Source organism: Gekko japonicus, unplaced genomic scaffold (genome assembly GCF_001447785.1).
Source record: "Gekko japonicus isolate JY-2015 unplaced genomic scaffold, Gekko_japonicus_V1.1 scaffold2199, whole genome shotgun sequence".
Taxonomy (NCBI): Eukaryota; Metazoa; Chordata; class Lepidosauria; order Squamata; family Gekkonidae; genus Gekko; species Gekko japonicus.
The window spans coordinates 47,158-69,834 of record NW_015164259.1 but is presented as its reverse complement, the minus strand read 5'-3'; the positions used below and the strand labels follow the sequence as shown (position 1 = coordinate 69,834).

At 45.2% G+C, this 22,677-nt stretch overlaps 1 protein-coding gene and 1 long non-coding RNA gene across 2 annotated transcripts in view; both read left to right on the top strand.

Moving 5' to 3' along the window:
• The window catches only part of LOC107108291, a 20,106-nt gene extending 15,046 nt beyond the window's left edge, over nucleotides 1-5,060 (top strand). The window contains exons 2-3 of the long non-coding RNA XR_001482435.1: nucleotides 1,373-1,517; nucleotides 4,998-5,060. This is a non-coding gene — a long non-coding RNA (uncharacterized LOC107108291). The remainder of the gene's footprint in view (nucleotides 1-1,372; nucleotides 1,518-4,997) is intronic.
• A 14-nt stretch (nucleotides 5,061-5,074) lies between these two features.
• IL7R (interleukin 7 receptor) lies at nucleotides 5,075-21,565 on the top strand. The gene is made up of 6 exons (XM_015408707.1): nucleotides 5,075-5,155; nucleotides 9,984-10,144; nucleotides 14,037-14,211; nucleotides 17,465-17,555; nucleotides 19,302-19,377; nucleotides 21,044-21,565. The coding sequence occupies exons 1-6, from the start codon at nucleotides 5,098-5,100 to the stop codon at nucleotides 21,563-21,565; spliced, it is 1,083 nt and encodes a 360-aa protein (XP_015264193.1). The 5' UTR covers nucleotides 5,075-5,097.
• The last annotated feature ends 1,112 nt before the right edge of the window (nucleotides 21,566-22,677 follow it).

Sequence of the window (22,677 nt, the reverse complement as noted above, 5' to 3'; positions counted from 1 at the left end):
ATGTAAATGCTGTCCCTAGAAGGAACTGATGTCCTTTGATTGATACATTCTGCTGGGTGGCTGATAAAACATTTGGTTCATAGAATTTGCAACAATGCTGTGCAATCATTCTAGGTAACGGGGAAGTGAAACTCTGAGAGCAACCGGAATGAGTCATAAGAAGTTCCGTCTCCTTAAGGTGTTCTTCTCTGAGCTCCCTCTTACAGACAGAACTACCATCTCCCCTTTCCTAGTGCCCTAGCGGTAGGCAATCTACAAATATGGCTGTTCACATCTCTCGTTGCTCGTTACAAGGGATGAGCAAATATCCCCTATTTCATTTTTTTTTTTGCATTTATAGTTTTTGCTAATAGTTTGGTTTTCCATGTGAACCTTCCTTGTACTGACTCAGACCACTGGCCTCTCTACATTAGTCTTGTTACAGATATTATATGTAATTTAGGCCATAGTCAGACATAAACATATGGAGCAGAGGTCCATCAGTGGCTATTAGCCACAAGGTATAGATAGGAACTCTCAGGCTTGGACAAGTGATACACTGTATTCTTGGTGCTTGGGGGGGGGGGCTAGTGTCCTGGCCCCACTGCTGGACCTCCTGATGGCACCTGGTATTTTTGGCCACTGTGTGACAGAGTGTTGGACTGGATGGGCCATGGGCCTGATCCAAAAACTGGAAAAAGGGGGGGGGGGATTCAACCCAGGATATGACTACGAACCAAAAAGGGCTAAGCTAAACCATATATATAAAAGTACAAATATTTATTAAGGTGTACACATGTTAAAACTTTCCTGATTAAAAATTACTTTGTCTAAGATCAGACTATAAGACCAGAGCTTATCCTCTATACATACATATGATGGGTAAATAATTTACAACAGTTGTAAATTATTTACCCATCATATGTATGTATAGAGGATAAGCTTTTATAGTCTGATCTTAGACAAAGTAATTTTTAATCAGGAAAGTTTTAACATGTGTACACCTTAATAAATATTTGTACTTTTATATATATGGTTTAGCTTAGCCATGGGCCTGATCCAACATGGGCTTCTCTTAAATTCTTGTGTTCTTATGTTAAGAGTGTGTATCTTATACTGGCCATCAAGTCACAACTGACTTATGGTGACCCCCAAGGAGTTTTCAAGGCAACTGACGTTCAGAATTGCCTACCTCCACATCACAACCCTGGTATTCCTTGGTGGTCTTCATTCCAAATACTGACCAGAGGTGACCTACTTAGCTTCCAAGATCTGATGGGATCCAGCTACCCTGGGAGGCGGGGCAGGACAGAAGTCAGATAAAATAGCCTACAAATAACTTCGAGTCTGTACTTCCAATCAGAGTGCTAATATTATGGTCATTCTTAATTAGAAATCTGTGCAGATGGGGAACCAGACACCACCTTTAAGTGTTTCAGTCGACTTCCAGAACAGCTGAATGGTGATATTATCCTAATTTGCCAAATCTCAGGGATGGAGATGTGCTCGAATGAAACGCCCATTCATTTCACTTTACGGTAAGAACTTCTCCCATGCACTACAAATACAATTGCTTTGCTGTGGTGATGACCTTATTAAAAGATCATAAATAATGGAGACACGGAAATAAAGAATCCTCTCCTTCCACATTCCTGTCTCCAGCTGAAAATAATGGCGGAGATCAGGCATGCCTGATGAACACAGAAGCACTCTTAGGCTGTACCTAGAACAAACACAGAAGTACTATTTTTGAGAGCAGAGGGAATGTTTGGAAACATACCCTCTCTCCGTTCTTTACAAATGTACCTTTCACGATTCTGGGGCAAATTCTGAACAAGACTTATTCCACACAATTTCAGCATCATCATTCTGTGCCTGGCAAAAGCCACCTGGAGGGAGCACTTATTGGAGAACGGACTGACTTTTCTCCTTCTGGGCACGTGCAGTGACTGATTCTTGCCAGTAATCACTTGCTTGTGGGAAATATACTTCCCATGGGTCCTGGCAGATGTGATTGTTGCTATCCTTGCCTGCAGCAATATCTAAAACCTGAGGTTTTCTGACTATCCACCAGTAGAGCTCCCAGTCTGGGCATTAAAATCATCTGCAAGTACAATCGATGCATCAGCATATTGTTGAACTAATTGCTGTAATAGGATGTCCAATTCCTGCCAACTCCCGTTTAGGGTTTCCATTGTTCATTCTGTACCTGGAAAAGCCACCTGTAGGCAGGGCTGGCTCGCCCACTAGGCGAACTAGGCGCTCGCCTAGGGCGCGCCGGCCCTCAGGGGCGCCAAACGACGCCGCGCCCTGCCCTGCTCACCCCCAGGCTGTAGGGAGCACTTATTGGAGAAGGACTGACTTTTCTCCCTCTGGGCGCGTGTAGTGGCCGCTTCTTGCCAGTAAGCACTTGCTTGTGGTAGGACTGGTGGCAACCCTAACACCTGTCAGCCTGGCCTCTATATACACATACATAATCAATAGCAGTGTGCATGTGAAACGGTGTTTGAGTGATTGAGTCCCAACCCCCCTGGCTCTATGAAGTGTCTGAGGGAAGTTAGAGTCCAGTGGGGCACCTTTTAGACCAACAAAGTTTTATTCAAGATGTGAGTTTTTATGCACATGCACACTTCGTCAGACAATGAAATGGAATCACATATCATTGTATATATAGGTGGCTTGTGAAATTAGCATGCAAAATAGTGAGAATATTTTTTAAAAAAAACAGAGCAAAAGAATGACAAGCTCAGTTTCTGGTTATCATCTATTTGGATTCAAGTGGGGGGGGGGGTGACACAACATAGGTAATAAATAAGTCAGACCTGGAAACTGATGTGCCCTTTATTGTGAGAATCCCATTCTTAGAACTCATCCATCTCCTTTCTAGCATGGAGGCTGTAAAGTTCAACAGTAAATTACAACAGAAACCCAAATTGCTGTAAAGTTCTCCTCCATGCTAGAAAGGAGATGGATGGGGTCTAGGGGACAGGATTCTCAATATTTAGGGCACATCAGTTTCCAGTTCTGACATATTGTCAGCAAGCTGCCAATGTGTCTTTCCTATGTGTATTCAGAATGCCCTACCCCCCCTCGCTATTGCCATGGTGAATGTAATCAGCTCGTGTGCGCATGTCTATCCTCACTCTCATGCACTCATCTTCTCCTAGGCTGCATTCCTTTCTATGTATGCTAGACTTGCTTTGATGGAACCTTATCAGTCCAAGGCCACAGGTGGTGAGCGGCAGGAAGCTTATTGCTTAGTCTGTAATGAACATGTAGTGTGGGAATAGTCTAATTGTTTAACTGTATAGAACCATTGCTTCTCAGGGTTTGGGCGCGCGATGAGCCTTCTGAGCGGGAGCGGGAAACGTATCTATTGGCTAGTGTAATTATGAATCTGCTTTAACCTATCTGTCAAACGCACATCTCGTTATTCTGAACAGAGAATCTGTTCTAAGTACTTCATGGCTTCAATAAAGTAAAACCTTCCTGCAAGTGTGTACTTCATTGCCTGCTGTGGGGTCTGACACATATTTATTACCTATGTTGGTTCCCCCCCCCTTGAACTCAAACAGATGATAACCAGAAACCGAGCTTGTCATTCTTTCGATCTGTTAAAAAATACCTTCACTATTTTGCATGCTTATGTAGCAAACCACTCCTATATGTACAACTTTGGTATGTAATTCCATTTCAATGTCTGATGAAGTGTGCGTGCACACGAAAGCTCACATCTTGAATAAAACGTTGTTGGTCTTAAAGGTGCCCCACTGGACTCTTAACTTTGTTCTCCTGCTTCAGACCAACACGGTCGACCACCTGGATCTGTCTGAGTGAGGGGTAATTGTCCAAGAGGACTGGGCTGTCCTGTGTGGTGGTGTCTCTGTTGTGAATAGGAGAGGGGACTTGGTGTATGAAAGGGTCAGGGGCTCTCTGTGTATTTAGAAGAGGCAAGATGAGTGGCAAACTGTAGCTGCCTGACCTACCTGTAGCCCTGAACATTTGTGACAGAGGTTGTGGAGGATAGTAAGATCTGTGAGCAGGGGATAAACAGTCGTTCTTCCTACTCATCATCTGTATTTTACCCAGGGGTCATTTCGTAGAAAAAGAGCTAGGGGAACTCATTAGCATAACTCATTAGCATATGCCACACCCCCTGACATCACCGGAAGTGTGTCATAAGGCCACACACCCCGCCCCCAACGGTCCCGGCCGCCGCCGGCCTTGCAGCTCCACTGCCGAGCCCCATGAGGGGCCCGGCGGTAGACCTGCAAGGCTGGCAGGAGTGCAAGGAAGCCCCACGAAGGCCCTCCCTGGCCCCAGGCAGGCAGGGGTGGGGAGAGGCAGGGAGGAAGCAACTTACCCTCCCTCTTCTCCTGCTTCCTCCTGGCTGAATGAGGGCCGGAAGCAGGGGGCGGGGCTTCATCATGTGCCCCGCCCCTGTACCTCACCCGGGGGAACTGCGATCCCCCACGATCCCCCCCAAAATGACCTCTGATTTTACCATGTAAAATAAAGGCTGCATTTTTTCTTCAGTGGAAATCACCATTAGACGAAAGATGAAAAGAAAGTTAATTTGAATGCCAGGAGCTCCAGTGCAATTTCATTCCTGCAGGCCTGCTGTTTACTCTTGGTTCGCCACATGCAAATAGCATGGCTAACCCTTTTGGGCCCAAATATGGTTTCCTAGAAAAATTAATTGATTAATCCAGCATATTCAAATGAGAAAAAATAACATGATGGACCAAGTTAGCAGATTATCTGACAATAATGAAATGTGCAAAGCTAGGGTGGATATCCATCACATACAGTATGTTATCACAAGACAGGGGCAGGAATGGAAAAACAGAGATCACATTTTTAAAATTTAAGCAAATGGGAAGCCAGTGTGATGTGGAAGAAGTTTTCTTCCTTCTTAAATTTTTATGCCAACTTTCAGGTACAGAGTTTGAATGTTGACCATTCAGCAGGTCTTTAAATTTTCAGAAATTTCACTTTGGCATTAATGTCCTCCACAGTTACAATGACAATGACCATGCATGCGCAGTGGAAAACCAGCTAGAATACAAATGTTCTCTTGAGGGCCATTTTATCTATGGTTCTGTCGAAGCCTGCCTGATGATACAGATGGAACGGCAAGACAGATGCTGCCAGAAGCTGAAAATCCTTGAGATCAGTAAGTTGTATTGTGTGCGTTATTCAAGGCTGATTTTTATTTGTACCAGTTCAAAAACTGGGCCACTACATAGACATTGCATGGGCCGAAATCTGTTATAACTTTTCAAATACTGGTGCACACCCCAAAGGCTTGGGACCAGTCTGGAGCTGCCTGTTCCAAAGCTATTAAAGAAATTATCATAAGGGCTTTGATCTGAATACAGTCTGTTGAATGAATGAATAATTTTTTGTGGTCCACAACCAGATACAAGTTCACACAGCAAATCATTTTTAAGGTATAGATGTTAAAACACTCCAATTAGAAGAACAGATATAGAATTACAACTGGGTAAAATACATATGAAAGTCAATTAAGGTAACATCATAAAATCATTTCATTCTAAACCTAAGAGTTAAAATAGGCACCATTTAATCGAATTCCTAATAAGATCTGGATCGGAACTCAGAACTCGGAAACAGAACTAAAATTTATTACGTACTCTAATCGCCTGAGCACAGGAATCTCAGAGCGGCTTACAATCTCCTTTCCCTTCCCCTCCCTACAATGGACATCCTGTGAGGCAGGTGGGGCTGAGAGAGCTCTCTTGAGAACTGCCCTTGAGAGAACAGCTCTGAAAGAACTTAAGACTGATCCAAGGTCACACTAGCAGCTGCATGTGGAGGAGTGGGGAATCAAACCCGGTTCTCCCAGATCAGAGTCTGCGCTCTTAACCACTACGCCAAACTGGCTCAACATCTGTGCTACACAGAGCCAAACTATTTGCTGCATTTTTTCCGACTTGTATAAACATTTTTATATGTTCCCCACAGGTACTATGTGAACAAGTGAAAAAAATGTAATGTGTAGTTTGGCTCCCAGTGTCACAGGTATATTGGTAACAGACAGTACTGGTATCAGGGGTCAATATGGGCCCTTACCAAGGCTAAGATCATTGATTTGAATGGGTTTAGACTGGAGTAGTTCTGCAGAAGGGTTGCAATATGAGTGCAATTGAGGCCTGAACTGCTGAGAGCCAGTTTGGTGTAGTGGTTAGGAGCATGGACTCTAATCTGGGAGAACCAGGTCTGATTCCCCACTCTTCCACATGCAGCTGCTGGTGTGACCTTGGGTGAGTCATGGATCTCTCAGAGCTGTTCTCATAAGAACATAACATAAGAACATAAGAGACGCCAATGTTGGATCAGGCCAAAGGCCCATCCACTCCAACACTCTGTCACACAGTGGCCAAAAATACCAGGTGCCATCAGGAAGTCCACCGGTGGGGCCAGGATATTAGAAGCCCTCCCACTGTTGACCCCCCCCCCCAAGCACCAAGAAGACAGAGCATCACTTGCCCCAGAGTCCCTGTCTATACCTTGTGGCTAATAGCCACTGATGGACCTCTGCTCCATATGCTTATCTAATTCCCTTTTGAAGCTGTCCATGCTTGTAGCTGCCACCGCTTCCTGTGGCAGTGAATTCCATGTGTTAATCACTCTTTGGGTGCAGAAGTACTTCCTTCTGTTCTAACCCGACCGCTCAGCAGTTTCATGGAGTGCCCACGAGTTCTTGTATTGTGAGAAAGGGAGAAAAGTACCTCTTTCTCTACCTGCTCTATCCCATGCATAATCTTATAAACCTCAATCATGTCACCCCTCAGTTGTTGTTTCTCCAAGCTAAAGAGCCCTAAGCGCTTTAACCTTTCCTCATAGGGAAAGTGTTCCAACCCTTTTATTATTCGAGTTGCCCTTTTCTGCACTTTTTCCAAAGCTATAATATTCTTTTTAAGGTGTGGTGACCAGAACTGCACACAGTATTCCAAATGAGGTCGTACCATTGATTTATATAGGGGCATTATGATATTGGCTGATCTGTTTTCAATACCCTTCCTAATAATCCCCAGCATAGCATTGGCCTTTTTTATTGCAGTCACACACTGTCTCGACATTTTCAGTGAGTTATCTACTACAACTCCAAACTACAACAGAAATAGGATAGGGGACTACATGTAGGGACAAAGTAAAGATACCCACTAATACCTAAAAACCCAAGAGAGGAGATCTTCTAATCAATTTACACAAACATCAAGTCTTAATCCCGCTAATCCCTTTTACAAACTGAGTCAGATATATCATTAACTTTTTAAAATCTTAAATTCAACTGTTATTAAGAAAAAAAACCCGACATCTCATTTCATCGTTTTTCAAAGGCACACATCAGAGACCTTCATCCTTCACTTCTCCTTGCCCCTTCTCTTCCGCAGCTTATAAGGACTTTTAGGAGCAGCCGCCCCTTTCTCTGAGAGAGAGTCCTTCCTGGAAGAATCCGAGTCCAGCTCGCCACTGGACTTACTGTCCTCCTCTTCTTTTTCTTCCTCCCCTTGCCCTCCCATCTGGACTTTTAAAAATTCCCGAGCTTTCAGAACAGAGTCAATCTTTTCTTTTTTATCCTTGATTGTGAAGGTGACGCCTTCTGGAGTTAGCCATCTATATCCAATTGAATTTGTCAGAAGAAAGAGAATAAGCTCTTTGTATTTCTTTCTCCTTTGCCTTATTTCAAATGGAATGTCTTTGAGAACTCTGATGACATTTTCTCCCACTTTCAGTGGTACTCCAGATACTGCTTTCAGGATTGCATCCCTCACATGCCTCTTTGAGAATCTTACGACAATTTCCCCAGGCAGATTGTTTTTCTTTATATATCCTGAATATGTCCTATAGGCCACATCCATATTGCTTATCAACTGTTCCACCTTCATCTCTGTCACTGGGGCCAGTATTTCACTCATCGTTTCCTTTAAATTCTCACCCTTAGTCTCTGGCATGCCCTGGAAGCGAAGAATCATATTAGCCTTTTCCATTTGTAATAGTAACAGCTGATCTTCTATGGAGACTTGCTTCTTTTCCAGTTGTTTTAATCTCTTCTTCACCTTTTGTGCAGTGGCATCAACTTCTTTCACCTTCTCAGCTGTTTGGCTTATCATTTTCAAAGTCTCGTTTATCTGGTTTTGCTGAGCAGTGATACATTGAGTCACTTTGGTCATCTGCTCCTTGAAGGTATTCAGCTGGTCCATTAGAGGGCGCATGGATTCTGCCAAAGTCTTTGCCAGCTCGTTGGTTCCTTCTGGTTTTGGGCTCTCAACTCCTTTCGATTTCAAAAGTTTCTCCTTTTCCGTCCTCCTCCCCGCCATGTTTCTCGGGATTGTTTACTTTCGCAATTTTTAAAAATGTCTCTGAATATGCGCTTGAACGTTCGAACACCTCTTGGTAAGTACTTCTTAACCGTTTTAACCGTTTATTCTTCCACTCCCCCCCCATTCGCTCAAAAGTTCATGCGCTTGGGAGGTGTCCCTCCCCCGCTCGCCTTATTCTCTTTTACGTAGATAGGGTAGGGAGCTTTCTTTTCTCTTTAATCAACGTTTGAATGACTCACGTTCATAATCGGTCCTCAGACCTCGTTTACTTTCATTTTTGGACGCTCAATCTCCTGCGCTTGCCCTGGTTAGCGTTGCTTAAGTCCATTCGGTCTCGCACCACGGATAACCATCGGAACAGAGAAGCGCCTCAATTCTCTGGCATTCCACCATCGAAGAGGCGACCTCTCAAACGTTCCATGGCCAGGTTCCCTTTGCCGGGTCCTTGGGGGGTAACGAGCCTGCGCACCCCCTCCTTCGGCTGGAGCTCAGCTTCACCCTTGGGATGTCTGGGAGGTGAGTCTGCTCTAGTGCGCCACCATCACCGGAACCTCCAAGATCTCTCTCTTGATCAGTCTCTGCCAGTTCAGACCCCATCAATGTGTATTTATATTTAGGATTTTTGGCTCCAAGGTGCATCACCTTGCACTTGGCCACATTGAACCCCATTTGCCATGTTGATGTCCACTCGCCCATCCCTGACAGATCCCTTTGGAGTGCCTCACAAAAAATCCTCCCTGGTTTTCATCACCCTGAACAACTTTGTATCATCCGCAAATTTACCCACTTCACTGCTTACTCCCAATGCAAATAATTAATAAACAAGTTAAAAAGTATTGGACCAAGTACTGATCCCTGCGGTACCCCACTGCTTACCACCCTCCACCGAGAAAATTGCTCTCTCAAGGGCAGTTCTCGAAAGAGCCACTTACCTCACATGGTGTCTGTTGTGGGGAGGGGAAGGGAAAGGAGATTGTAAACTGCTCTGAGGACCGGGGTGACCTGCGTTCAAATGTCCACTTGCCATAAAGCTTTCTGGGTGACTTTAGATTATGAAATAAGAAAGTAGAGGAAAAGAGATCCATGTATACTTTCTTGAGCTCATTGGAGGAAGGGTGGGATTTTTGTAAAAAAGTACAGCATAAATAAATAAATAAATAAATAAATCTACTTGTTGCATATGGACTGCTACATGTAATAGTGCACCCAGGGCTTTCTTTCTTTCTTTCTTTTTTAAAGAGGTGCCGGAACTCTCAAGAGGGAAATGAAATTTTCGATCTGTATACCGAAAATTCAAGAACTTTTAAACATTTTTAAAAGATTTTGTCAAAGGGGTTCCGGAACTCCGTTCTGGTGCATTCCCTCAGAAAAAAAGCTCTAAGTGCAGCCCACATGCAGCCCATCCAGTGCTCTGGCGCATTGTACATGGGGTGCAGCAGGAAGGTCGCTGCTAATTCTGAATCTGGGGGCATGTGGCTGGCACTTGACTGAAAATGAAGTAGATAATGGAACCTGAGGAAGGCCATGCTTACGCTGAAGGGCAGAAGTCACTACTTGCCCAGCTGGCCTTTACTCTGATTTACACCCCCCCCCCCCAATAAGGAAGCGACAAGTACATGTTATGCTTTTTTCTTTTCACACTGTCTCTTACAGTTAAGCCCGAAGCACCATTTGACTTAAACGTCACATACCAAGAAAAGGAAGATGCTTATCTGGTTCAATTCTCCATTCCACTACAAATATATCTACAAAAGTCCTTAATATACGAAATAGCCTACAGGCCTGAAAACGCCAACTGGACCACGAGTAGCCAAGTGAGCATTTGGTCCACTTTCAATTAAGGATGACTGTTTGCCAAAAAATAATAATCTGTTTCAGGTTTGTTTTTTAGTTGAACGTTATGGAAAGAAGCAGCTATGTAGTATACAGTGCATTGATGAATGGAATCATGGTATCCGATTTCCACTCATTTCACAGCGATTTGTCCTCTACTTAGTCTCTCCTTGGAATCCTCATCCTCCTTAGATTAAATGCATTTGGCCAATTAAATCTATGTAAGAAATACCCTATTGTAGGGCTACGGAGACTGGATATCTTTTGCATTTGGTTAAGTCATATTTTTTCTGCATTCCTGGGAAGTACCCTGAATAGGTAGAAACCCTTGCCTTTTCTGTGGGTGCCCCAATTTGTGTTGCTTCCATGGTTGGCATGAGCCACCCCAGTTTTGCATTAAATATCACGACAGGCTGGCAATGTTCCCTCTAAGCTATGGAGTCCTGTGAGCAAAAATTGTACCTTGTGAGCTACTGGCATTAAAGTTGTGAGCAGGTGATTTGGCTACTGCATAAATTAGTTTGCTCTGGAGCCATCCTTCCTGAGCTAAGGCAAAAATGTGTGAGCCAGAGACTAAAAAACTGTGAGCTAGCTCACACTGACTCAGTTTAGAGGGAACACTGCAGGCTGGAGAGGCACAACTAAATTTTACGGACTGTTTTTACTACGCTTCTCACGTACCCTTAAAATTAAGGTCTTGATGAAATTGTCCCATGGGAGATGTTGTCCCATGCTGAGAGATGTTGAAGGCAATGCTTTGTGGAGGATATTATGCTCCCTTTGAGCGATGCTCCAGAATCCCCTCCGTTTCTATGGTAAAGATCATAGAGACATATGGAAATTCCTAGGGTGTCACTGTGGATGCCATTTTCCAACCATTTTTCTAACCAGCTCCTTCAGCTCTTGAGGGCTGGAGATTAGGATCAAGGAGATTGATTGTCCACCACAGGCAATCAAATGGCAAGCCTACTCCTCATTTAACTCCCAGATCCCAGCCAGTTCCAAAGCATGGGACCCAAACACATCTCTGATAGGATGACAACCTTCTGCAGCACCTTAGAAGCCTATCCATCCAATGTATTTGGCCAACATACGTATGTACTGTGCTTTGAATTCCAACAAAGCATTTTTGAAATGAGATCTTTACCAATGAGGAGGATTTTCACACAAAGAAAAAAAATTGTTAACATAAATATAAGAAGAGCCCTATGGTCTAGCCATATCAGCATATCAGCAAGGACCCTTAATCCTCCTTGACTGACCATTCTGGCTTAGTGTATGCCAGCTTTTGAGACTGGGTCCCATTACAGCTATGCTTGAATAAGAATTATTTGAAACGCGGCAACAGGCATCCGGATTATGCGTCGGCTTTTTATGGCTCAGAAAATTTGATGAATTGCACTCCAATTTGGACTTTGATATTGCTTCTATGCTGGAGTAGACACATGGAAAGACTGTTACTTGTTTCTATTATGATTCATTATTGCACTTTGGCCTATTGATTTATATCATACTTGTTATGTTTATTTGATTTATATTATACTTGCTGTTATGCTTATTTAATCATTATATACTTGCTTACTTGCTTGTGCGTTATTATTTTTTGCCAGTGGTGTTCTTTTTTGTTTCACACATAAGCCAATCAGTTCCTCTGGAGGGCCAACAACAGGGCACAGAGGCACACCTTCCCCTGATGTTGCCTCCTGGTTCTGAGATTCAGAGGTTTAGTGCCTCTGAACACAGAGGTTTCGCTCAGTCACCATGGCTGGTTGCCACTGATAGACCTGTCTCTCCTTATATATAAAAGAGTTTTGGTGTGAACGCTCCACGCGCTCCCACAGCCTTTGGATCCTTCGGCTGCCACTCTGAAGGTCTGCCAATCCCCTGGCTGCATTGGCTGGCTGCCTTGCCTCCATCCTGCCCACAGAGGTGGCTGCCAGCATCTCCGCCTCAGTGTGCTCTGAGCCGACCAATGGGATGGACGCTCCAGCCATCATCCTCTGTGAGCACGTGCGAGATGGCACCACCGCTGCCTCAGCCGAGCCCTGCCACGCTTGGCCTCCTCATGCACAGCCCTAAGGAGCCGCTTCCTCCCTGCACACACCCCGCCTGCTTCCACAACTGCTCCGTGCCGCAGCCCAACTGTGCAGAACTGCAGGCGGACTCGGAAGCAGTTGAGGAGGAAGCGGGAGTGGGCAGTGGCTCCTGCTGTGGCAGGAGGCCACCCCTCTGCCAGCCGCCCTGTTGCCATCGCCCCTCTCAGTCGAAGCAGCTCTGCCGCCGTTCCGCGCCAGGCTCCACTGCCACCACCACCACACACACCACAAGGCCTTCCTAATGCAGAGCCGCCGCCATGCCAACTGCCTCCTGCTGCCCTACCCCAGTGGCAGGAACCAGGGTGACAGCGGCAGAGGGTGCTGCTCTGCCTGCTGCTGGGTCCAGAGGACAAGGCCGCTGCCGCCCCTTCTTCTTGCAAGGGAGGGGCGGGGAGGCGGTGGCCCCGCTCACACCAAACCCTGCATGCTGCCCAAACCCACCCTGTGCCTAGCAGTGGTCTGCCCATGCCACTCGCCTGCGGCTACTGGGGGCGGGGCCCCCCCGGCAACTGCTACAGGCCACCACACTCCCCCAGGCCCTCCTCCTAGAGCTTGTTGCATTTCTCTCCACAACAGGCCTTATTCCTAGTCCTTCATGAATCTAATTCCCTTTTAAAACTGTGTATTCCTGTGGAAGCAAATTCCACATTTTAATCACTCTGTGTGTAAATTAGTATTTCCTTTTGTCCTGCCCATCAGCTTCATTTGATGCCCTTGAGTTCTAGCATTTTGGAAGATGGAGGGGGGGGGAATCTCTTTTTCAACTCCCCCCCTCCCTTAGTCGTCTCTTTTCTAAACTGAAAAGTCCCAGACTCTTCAGCCTTTCCTCATAGGGAAGGTGCTCCAGCCCCCTAATCATCTTGGCTGCCCTCTTCTGTATTTTTTCCAGCTCTGCAGTGTCTTTTTTGAGATATGGTGACCAGAACTGTATACAGTATTCCAAATGAGGCCACACCACAGAACTATACAGGGGCTGTTTTATTTTCAATTTGTTTCCTAATAAATCCATAACATAGAGTTTGCCTTTTTCACTGCTGCAGAGCACTGTGCTGACACCTTCATTGAGCTATCCACTACGGCCACAAGATCTTTTCCCCTCAGAGGCTGCGGTCACACCCACACTGAATAATCCACTTTCAATGCACTTTCCAACTGGATTTTGCCGGTTCACACAGTAAAAATCCAGTTGGAAAGTGGATTATTTATTGTGTGTGACCGCAGCCTAAGTCTTTGCATGTTTAGACCCCGTTAGCCTATACTTGAAGTTGGGATTTTTTTTTCTCCCTAAGTGCATCACCTGACACTTACCAGCATTGGACTTCATTTGCCACACCCACTTTGTGGCGGTCCTCTTGCAGCTCATCACAGTCAGCCTTGGTTTTCACCACATCCTGAATCATTTTGTGCCATCTGCAAACCTGGCCAGTACACCATTCACCCCTAGTTCCCGATCATTGATGAATAAATTAAAGAGTACCGTCCCCAAAACTGATTTTTGTGGGACCTCACTGCTTACTTCCGTCCACTGTAAGAACTGTCCATTGAGTCCTACTCTTTGCTTCCAGTCATTTAACCACTTTTTAATCCATAAGAGAACCTTGTCCTCTTATCCCATGACTGCTAAATTTACTCAGGTGCCTTTGGTGAGAAATCTTGTCAAAAGCCTTTTGACATTTGGGGGTGATAAATGTTCCAAGTGCCTACAGTACGATTTCTGGAAGTGATCCTGTTTTCTACGTTCTTGAAAAGTAAATAAACATTGTCTCCCATATTTCAGACCAAAGAATTCCAACATGTTCCGTTAACACTTCTGAGAAGGGAATTTCAACCAAGCACAAAGTATGGCCTAAACGTCCGGTCCAAGCCCAGTGGAAATGTTTTCAAAGGCTCGTGGAGTGAATGGAGCTCTTCTGCCTACATCCAGACTGCACAGAGAATGCCAGAGGAAATAAGTACATTGGTTCATCGTGATACTCTGTTGTACTTCTCCTTTTCACCAAAATTTTGGAAGAAGTTGAAGGCAGCAACCCTAAACCTAATCCTAACCCTAACCCTAACCCTCTAAACTGGATGAGGGTCAATAAACTAAAGCTCAATCCAGCAAAAACAGGGGTGCTGATGCACAATTCAAATACGGCCCTAAATGGCTTGGGACCAGGGTACTTAAAGGGGCATCTTCACCCATATTCTCCAGCCCACTAGTTAAGATCACGTCCCGAAGCCCTGCTCTCTGTGCTCCCACCTACAGAGGTGAAGTGAGTAGCAACTAGAGTCAGGGGTTCCCCCCACCCGACATGGCACCTCACCTTTGGAATTAGGGTTGACAACCCCCCAATGGGGGTGGGGGTTCACCTGCTATCAGGGGCCCCAATCTGCTGCCGGCCAGCTGGTGACCATAGAGTTTTTTACCCAAATGCTAGAGTAAGTAAAGGTAAAGGTTCCCTTACTCAAAAGCCAGTCGAATCCGACTCTAGGGTTGCGGTGCTCATCTCCGTTTCAAAGCCGAAGAGCCAGCACTGTCCGAAGACGTTTCCGTGGTCATGTGGCCGGCATGACTAAACACTGAGGTGCACGGAATGCTGTTACCTTCCCACTGAAGCGGTACCTATTTATCTACTTGCAATTTCTTGCTTTCGAACTGCTAGGTTGGCAGGAGCTGGAACTAGAGACGGGAGCTCACTCCGTCATGCGGCACCCGGGTCTCGAACTGCTGAACTACTGACCTTCCGCAGCCTGCAGTTCAGCGTCTTAACCACTTGAGCTAGAGTACCCCCTGCACAATGTGCCCAGTGTGATGATGTCACTTCCAGGTGATGTCATTGTGTCAGAAGACTCCAGGAGCCGGTTCTCAAGATCACCATAACCTTCCATACTAGAAATCCCACGGTGAATATTTGTTTGTTATTTTTTTCCCCACAAAAGAAGAAAAACTCACAAAGCTGAAAACTAGATAAAAATGCTCAAAAGACCCAAGCACAATGAATGAGGGCACCCATGAGCCTGTGGACAGTGAAGTAGCCACTCTCTCCACAACTGCAGGAGAAAATAGTGAAGAGACGCTGGCTCTCAGTTTTCTCTGCTTCCTTCCCCCTAGCAGCCTCTCCCTGTCTGGCTAAGTTGCAATAGTCATGTGGAAGCAAGGTGCTCGGGTGAGTAGTGCAGTGGCCACAGCTGGCCCTGGCCAAGTTGCTCAAGTTGTGTGGAAGGTATATTTCGTACAGCTTGCTCAAGTTGTGTGGAAGGTATATTTCATAGTGTAACATCATGAACAATAGGACACGTCAGCTTTGCTTCAACTTAAGAATGGTTTTTATTTAGCTCTCAGGCTGGGCCTTCTTTCAGTCACTCTCTCAATCAGCTTGCTCAGCCACTGACTGCCATACAGGTGCCCTGAAGGGCCAAAACTGAAAGACATGCAAAGCAGAAACTTGTCCTGAGAGGCTGCTTGTATATATTACAACACATGGCACGAAGTCATCCTGTAGCCACTGTTGGACCTGGATGAGTTGTGCAAGTTGCGTGGTAGCAAGCCATCCAATAACTGCTGCTGGCCCTGGCCCTGATGGCTCCTTGTTTCACTGCAAGGGAGATGGGAACAAGGGTGGACTAAGAGCCAAAATAGCCCTAGAAAATGCCCTAACCTTTGCCTTTTACTGATCGAAGCCAGAGCTTGGAGGCTGGCAACAATGTTGTAGTTGCTTAGCAACCCCTTTAATGGACACTGAGATCTCAGAGGGCTTTCATGTCTTAAAGCTACAGCCTCTGCTTCTACTGTTTGAAGGGTGGTTAACCACCGCCTCCCAGTGTATTTTTGTTTTGACTTCAGATTCATCAGCAAACCTGGGGCTTTTCTAGGGTTTGTAGAAACATCTGTCTTGTCTGTTAATGGAGCCCATGTCTGGATGTATGGATGCAAATCTTAGGCCATGTTGAGAATTATATATAACAAGTGGGGGACTCGTGAGAATTGTGGGAGCAGGGGAATCCATGTTTTTTTGGGGGGGCACAAACACTCAATAGGCCACCTACTTGCTGGCCAGCTTCCTCTTCTGCAGATCTGCCATCAATAGCTGCCTGGCTCATGTGGCAGGAGGAAGGAGGAGTCGCTGGATCTCACCACTTTTAACACACTCTCTGTTTAATAAACTCCAAGGGGGTTATATTCCTACTTGGTCGCCAAATTTCTGTCTAACATAGTTTCCTTTAGTCAATAATGTATTATTCTTTTAGTCATTGTTCAAGATCATCTGATCCTAGGAGCTCTGGAAAGGAAGGTTCTCCTACATCCATTATAGGTCTGAAGGGAATTCCCCATATCAGAACATGGCCTCATTGTCAGTTTTTCTCCCCTATTATATAGGGGCCGGGTTCAGAATTAGATATATGATTTATTTGGTTTATATTCCACTCTTTATATCCCACTCTCCCCCGCAAGAGGGCTCAGGGCAGGTCACTAAAACATTAAAAACAACAACAATCCAGTTAACAATTAACAATAAAATTTCTAATCAGATCTAAAGATGGCAACTATTTCGGGAGTTCAGGTGCCTCCTGAAGGAAGCTGGTTAAGATGGTCATAAGTAGCTACCCTTTGCCAGGTAATGCTTTGTTGTTCTCTTAAGTAGGGCAAGTCAGAATGGGCATTAGAGCACTGCAGCAGTACAAACCATGTGAGTAGCGCGCGCAGGGGGAGAGATGAATTAGATGTCCGCCACCTCAGCCAAAAGAATTACGAAGTTATTTCTGCAACAAGTGAGAAGGGTGACCCCCACCAGTTCAAAAGTAGCTCAGACTGGTCCAGAGTTTAATAGTAAGTAAGCGTTTGGTTTGCCACATTCAGCCATTCAAATCCAACAAAGGAGCTCTTTGCAAACAGCCAAAGTGACGCTCAGGCAGTCCTCATGTAACTTGATGGATGTGGAATATCAGGATGCAGATGTGCATTTACGTTTGGGGTGACTTTCATGGAACAAAGCAAACCTAGAAGTGGATCGGGGCCAAAAACATCATAGCAGCAGCATGCCCTTCCGAACAGGCTTAGTATAACAATAATTAATAATAATAATTAATAATGGGGGTTTTTTTACTCTTGAGGACAAATACAACAAGGCTCTATAAAGAGATATTCATTCATTCATTTATTCAAGGATAATAGAAATATGTATTTACTATATAAAGAGATATATATCCTTTTCTTTTCCTTAGGTAATGAAGTAATCCTGATAACAGCATCCTTTGTGGGCTTCTTTGTACTGCTTGTCCTAATTTCTCTGATCCCAATATTTTGGAAAAGCAGGTATTTGAAATGCTTGCCTTGTCACTGGCAACTGCTCATTCCTAGAATCTTGTCCTATAGGAGCCCTTTTGGTGTAAATGGAAACAGGGCCCGAGCATTTTTGTTTTTGATGCAATACAAACTTGTAACATGGTTCCCTTCCCTCGTGCCTATCCCAGCCTTGTCTCATACATACAACTGAGGAAGCAAAATGTCTGTTTTCATTCGGAAACTGTATTTTCTACATTGCAGAAATTACACTCTGGCCCACACTGAGACTTCTCTACCATGCCTCAAACTCCACCGCCCCACTCCCCAGTGGCTACATTTTTAATCCAGCCTAAAAAAGAGTCTTCCAAAGCTTGCTGTTTGGATTTGTCCTAATATATCTCATTGATGGCTTGATTAAATTGTTTTTATAATGGATCAACATTGGTAGAAACAATTTATAAACAGACCAATTCACTTGAATGCAGGCCCATCGCTACAGTGGAGTTTTGGGGGGCTCTGCCCCCTTTCTTAAAGGCACAGCCCCACAAGAATTTATCCTGTAAATGCTCTTTTCAATCATTTTAAAACATTTTTAAAGGTGCACACTCCTTTAAGCAGAGTGGGGTGCTGTAGCTGACTATTTCCTGCACTGAGCAAGGGGGTTGGAATAGGTGACCTCTAGGATCCCTTCTAACTCAAGTCAAGAAACTGCTCTCCTCTAAGAGAGTTTTTCTGCCTAAGTGTTAGCTTTCTTGACTATAGAAGTCATCACCCACACTTGCCGGCTTGTCATCATAGTTGTTGCTTAGGCTGGCAGAAGTGATTAACTTGCAGCAGCTGAGAACTTTCTATTATCACACTCTGGAACTGAGATTTGCAGAAGCCTCTATGCTTTGATTTTAAAAGGCTTGGTTCCACAGTAGGTGAGTCATAATCATAAGAATTCTGTCTTTTCTTTCTGCACTGAGAACTTCAGCCCCACCAGGAAAAAAAAAGCCCCACCCCACAAGCTTCATTTTCCTGGCCATTTTAATGCAAAATTATGAACTGTCTCCCCCTGGTCCACTTCTCTTGAAAGTCCACACTTGGTAGACAAAAATAGGTAGGTGGATTTGCAGTTCTGTAGGTCACCCATGTCTTGCCTGATATTCAGTGTTCTGAAATGTAATGTGGCTTCTGGTCTGATTACTGTCCGTCACTATAGAAATGATATTTGGGATTTGCCAAAAGACAGCTAATGTTTCTTAAAACCTGTGGGGTGCTTGGTAAATTTTCTATGAAAAACAACAGGGTCCCGTCCCCCCCTTCGACTGAAGGTTGGGCACCTAGGGGTAGCGGCTTGGCTTTTTAAAAAGATAAACGAGACAGAGGTGCAAAATCTGTGCATATTGTTGGGGCATCATCACTATCCTGCTGTTGCACTCCTAGGCTCCACTGTAGAGCCAGTTTGGTGTAGTGGTTAAGTGTGCAGACTCTAATCTGGGAGAACCGGGTTTGATTCCCCACTCCTCCACTTGCACCTGCTGATGTGACCTTGGGTCAGCCACAAGCTCTGACACAGCTGTCCTTGAAAAAGAGCAGTTTCTGTCAGAGTTCTTTCAGCCCCACCCACCTCACAGGGTGTCTGTTTGTGGGGAGGGGAAGGGAAAGGAGTTTGTAAGCCGCTCTGAGACTCCAAGTGAAGGGCGGGGTATAAATCCAATCTCTTCTTCTTCTAGATGATATCATCAGGATCATTCTCTTAATTTCTATAACTGCTGTTATCTTCTCTTTCAGGATCAAACCCATTGTGTGGCCAGCCATCCCCAACCATGAGAAAACCTTGGATAAACTCTGCAACAAACTGAGAAAGGTTTGTGCTCCCGCTACTTCTGTCAAAGGGAAGGTTCTGTAAGAATGAGTTCTGCAGGTCCTCAGCAGAAAAGAAACGGTGATCTACAGTTTGTTTTTGACTGTGCTTTTGGCTGTTTATCCAATATGCTTCGCCAGCATGCTTTGCTTTTTAAAGCCGGTCACGCGGCACGTAACAAGGCTACGTTGGCAGAGTCTGTGTAAATCTTATTGACCAGGTCTGCACTGTAGACATAGCCAACTGCAGATGTAGGGTTCACGTCACAAACACTGGAGGGCAACTGGATCTGGTGACCGCTTTGTACCAGGACAAATATGTTCTTATCCCAGTGATGCAGAGCAGACCTATTAGGGCCATGCGGGAGCTCGGGAGGTGAGACCATGGTGGTAGCATCACTGGGATAAGAACATATTTGTCCTGGTACAAAGCGGTCACCAGAGCCAGTCGCCCTCCAGTGTTTGTGACGTGAACCCTACATCTGCAGTTGGCTATGTCTACAGTACAGACCTGGTCAATAAGATTTACACAGACTCTGCCAACGTAGCCTTGTCACATGCTGCATGACCGGTTTTACATGCACCATGATGTCACATCTGAGGAAAACCCAGGAGGGACATCAGGTGGCTCTAGAAATCACCAGAAAATCTCGGGTAAAACCATAAAGTTGTGGCGGATTCCTAAAGCTACCAGACACCCCCTCCAGATTTTCCCCAGAAGTTATGTCATGGTGCACAAAGGACCAACAGTTTATTTTTATGTTTATTTTTTTAAAAAAATTCTGCCACCACAGAAGTGGATGATGAGGGCAATCCTAATCATAAAACATCCCTCCCCCCACTCTCGGGTAAAACCATAAAGTTTTGGCAGATTCCTAGAGCTACCAGACATCCCCTCCGGATTTTGCCCAGAAGTGATGTCATGGTGCACAAAGCACCAACAGTTTATTTTTAAGTTTATTAAAAAAAAAAAAATTCTGCCACCACAGAAGTGGATGATGAGGGCAATCCTAATCATAAAACATCCCCCCCCCCGATTTTTATTTTTTGCTATCCCTTTCCAATGGACAGGTTTTTCAATGATTTCTCACACAGAGGTACGGTAAACAGAGAAGACAGCAGATTCATAATCATTACAAGTAGATACCAAAAGCATCAAGAGGACACCTAAACAGTAGTCACAATCTTACCAGACCATTCTGATATGAGAAAGACTGAAGCCTTTGGCCCGACTCATTATCTTAAAAAAATTCTAGGAAAGAAAATTAATATTGGACCCATCATTCATAGATGCTAAACCCCCAAAATATTGCACTTTCTCTCCAGACTTGCACCGAGTTTAGTCCAGAATGGTAGCTGTGTAAAGTCTGTTGCAACAAAACAACAAGGCATGTGATGAAGCAGGATGTGGCCTGCATGACCTCATGCCATATGGAAGTTAACGTCTCACAAGAATCTGATGTTATGCATGTGATGAAACAGGTTGTGGCCTCATGCCATAAGCAAGTTAACGTCTCACAAGAATCTGATGTTTATTCTAAACCTTTGGTTTCCCTCCCCACCTTATTGCTAATGGAGGCTTCAAAAAAATAAAAGCCACTCTCAGGAATTTACACCTGAGGTTTCTGAAGCTGTTCGTGCTGATACCAACCCTTCCCTTGTTCCTACAGAACTCCGAGATCAGCTTCTTCAATCCTGAGAGTTACGGGTATGCACACATCCACAAAGTGGACAGCATTCAAGCCAAGTCAGAAATGGAGCATCTCCAGCACTTGCTGCTTCCATGGTCTGTGGATGTTCTGGAGAAGGTCGGGAGCGGACTTGAACTGACAAACAACCTGAGTCACATCAATCACGGCTGGCTGAAGCTGCCTCTGGCGTATGAAGGAATGTGGCCTGCCGAGTTGCTGAACAGGCATTTGGGCAGAGGTAACCACATCAACGGCGATGAGTTCACCAAAGCCAACCTCTATAACGAGAGGGGCGCTAGTGGTCAACACGGCTGTGATGATGCTCTCAATACCCATTCAAGTGCATTGCGGGATCCCACCGTTCTGCCTGGATTAGAATTCTGCCAGGCAGATCCCCGCCCCCCAGTTTATGCCAACAGTCAAGTTAAGGTATCGAACAAAGAGGAAGCTTATGTCACTATGGCGAGCTTTTTTGAAAGCAAGGGGAACCCAGGAAACTAGATGTCACAAAGTGTCCCCCTTAGAGTCAACAATGAGGGCATACAATGGGATACTTTGTGCTGGTCATATTCCAGCCTTCATGATGACATGCTTCTTTCTTTTTTGCCCTGGTAGGGCTCTGATGGGGGTTGCTCTGCTTTGAACAGGTGCGTGTCAAGGGCGGGGTGGATTCGCTTCTTCCATCGCAGAGGGATTCCACACTGGCAGCTCAGCCCGGAACCTCCATTGTTGACTTGTTGCGTTTTAAAGGTGAATCCACGGGTTTGAAGCTGGCCATCCTGCCTCCTCTTGTATTTGGATTTGGTGTGAGAACGAATCCTTTGCTGCTGTTAAAATGTATACCCGGGTGACCAACTTTCCTTTCCTTTCTATTCTCCGCAACAAAAAATGCATTGGAAAAACAGCAAGCTTATTTGCTTGTGGCGTTTATGATAAAAGACTTGTTGCTAAGTGCAATAACAAACTAGTTGGGGGAACGGAAAAGGAACAATTGCTGCATGCAAACCTCCTGCAAACACTTGCATCTATTTCATTATACCTTAGGAGAGTATATACCTGGTTGGCGAATATACTTTAGGAGACTATATACCTGGATTCCAAGTGTTAATCACTCTTTGGGTGAAGAAGTACTTCCTTTTATCCATTCTAACCTGACCGCTCGGCAATTTCATGGAGTGCCCACAAGTTCTTGTCTTGTGAGAAAGGGAGAAAAGTACCTCTTTCTCTACCTGCTCTTTCCCATGCATAATCTTATAAACCTCGATCATGTCACCCCTCAGTCGTCGTTTCTCCAAGCTAAAGAGCCTTAAGCGCCTTAACCTTTAAATGCTTTTGGGAAGAAGGGGAGCCTTTAAGAAGCGGGGGGGGGGTTAAGGAAGGGGACGGAGCACCCAATAGCCCCACCATAGCTACGGGCCAGATGGTCATGCGGAGAAAGCTCCCACAGGCTACATTCCCTCCCTATGATCAGCCATGTTGCTTTCCAGACACTGCTGACCACAAGAAGAGGGTGTGCACATAGGTACTTCCTCTGTGCATGTGCACCATGCAGATGGCTCAGTAAATCATGTCGAGGTGGTGGGCGGGGCCAGCACACCCGTTCCTGCCTGCTC

Bases quoted from the DNA above. Each gene is read 5' to 3' on its own strand.
- IL7R (XM_015408707.1), top strand. From the start codon at position 5,098: ATGATACAGATGGAACGGCAAGACAGATGCTGCCAGAAGCTGAAAATC. The intron at 10,145-14,036 runs GTGAGCATTTGG...CCCATATTTCAG, and splicing joins ACTGGACCACGAGTAGCCAA to ACCAAAGAATTCCAACATGT. The intron at 17,556-19,301 runs GTATTTGAAATG...CTTCTCTTTCAG, and splicing joins CCAATATTTTGGAAAAGCAG to GATCAAACCCATTGTGTGGC.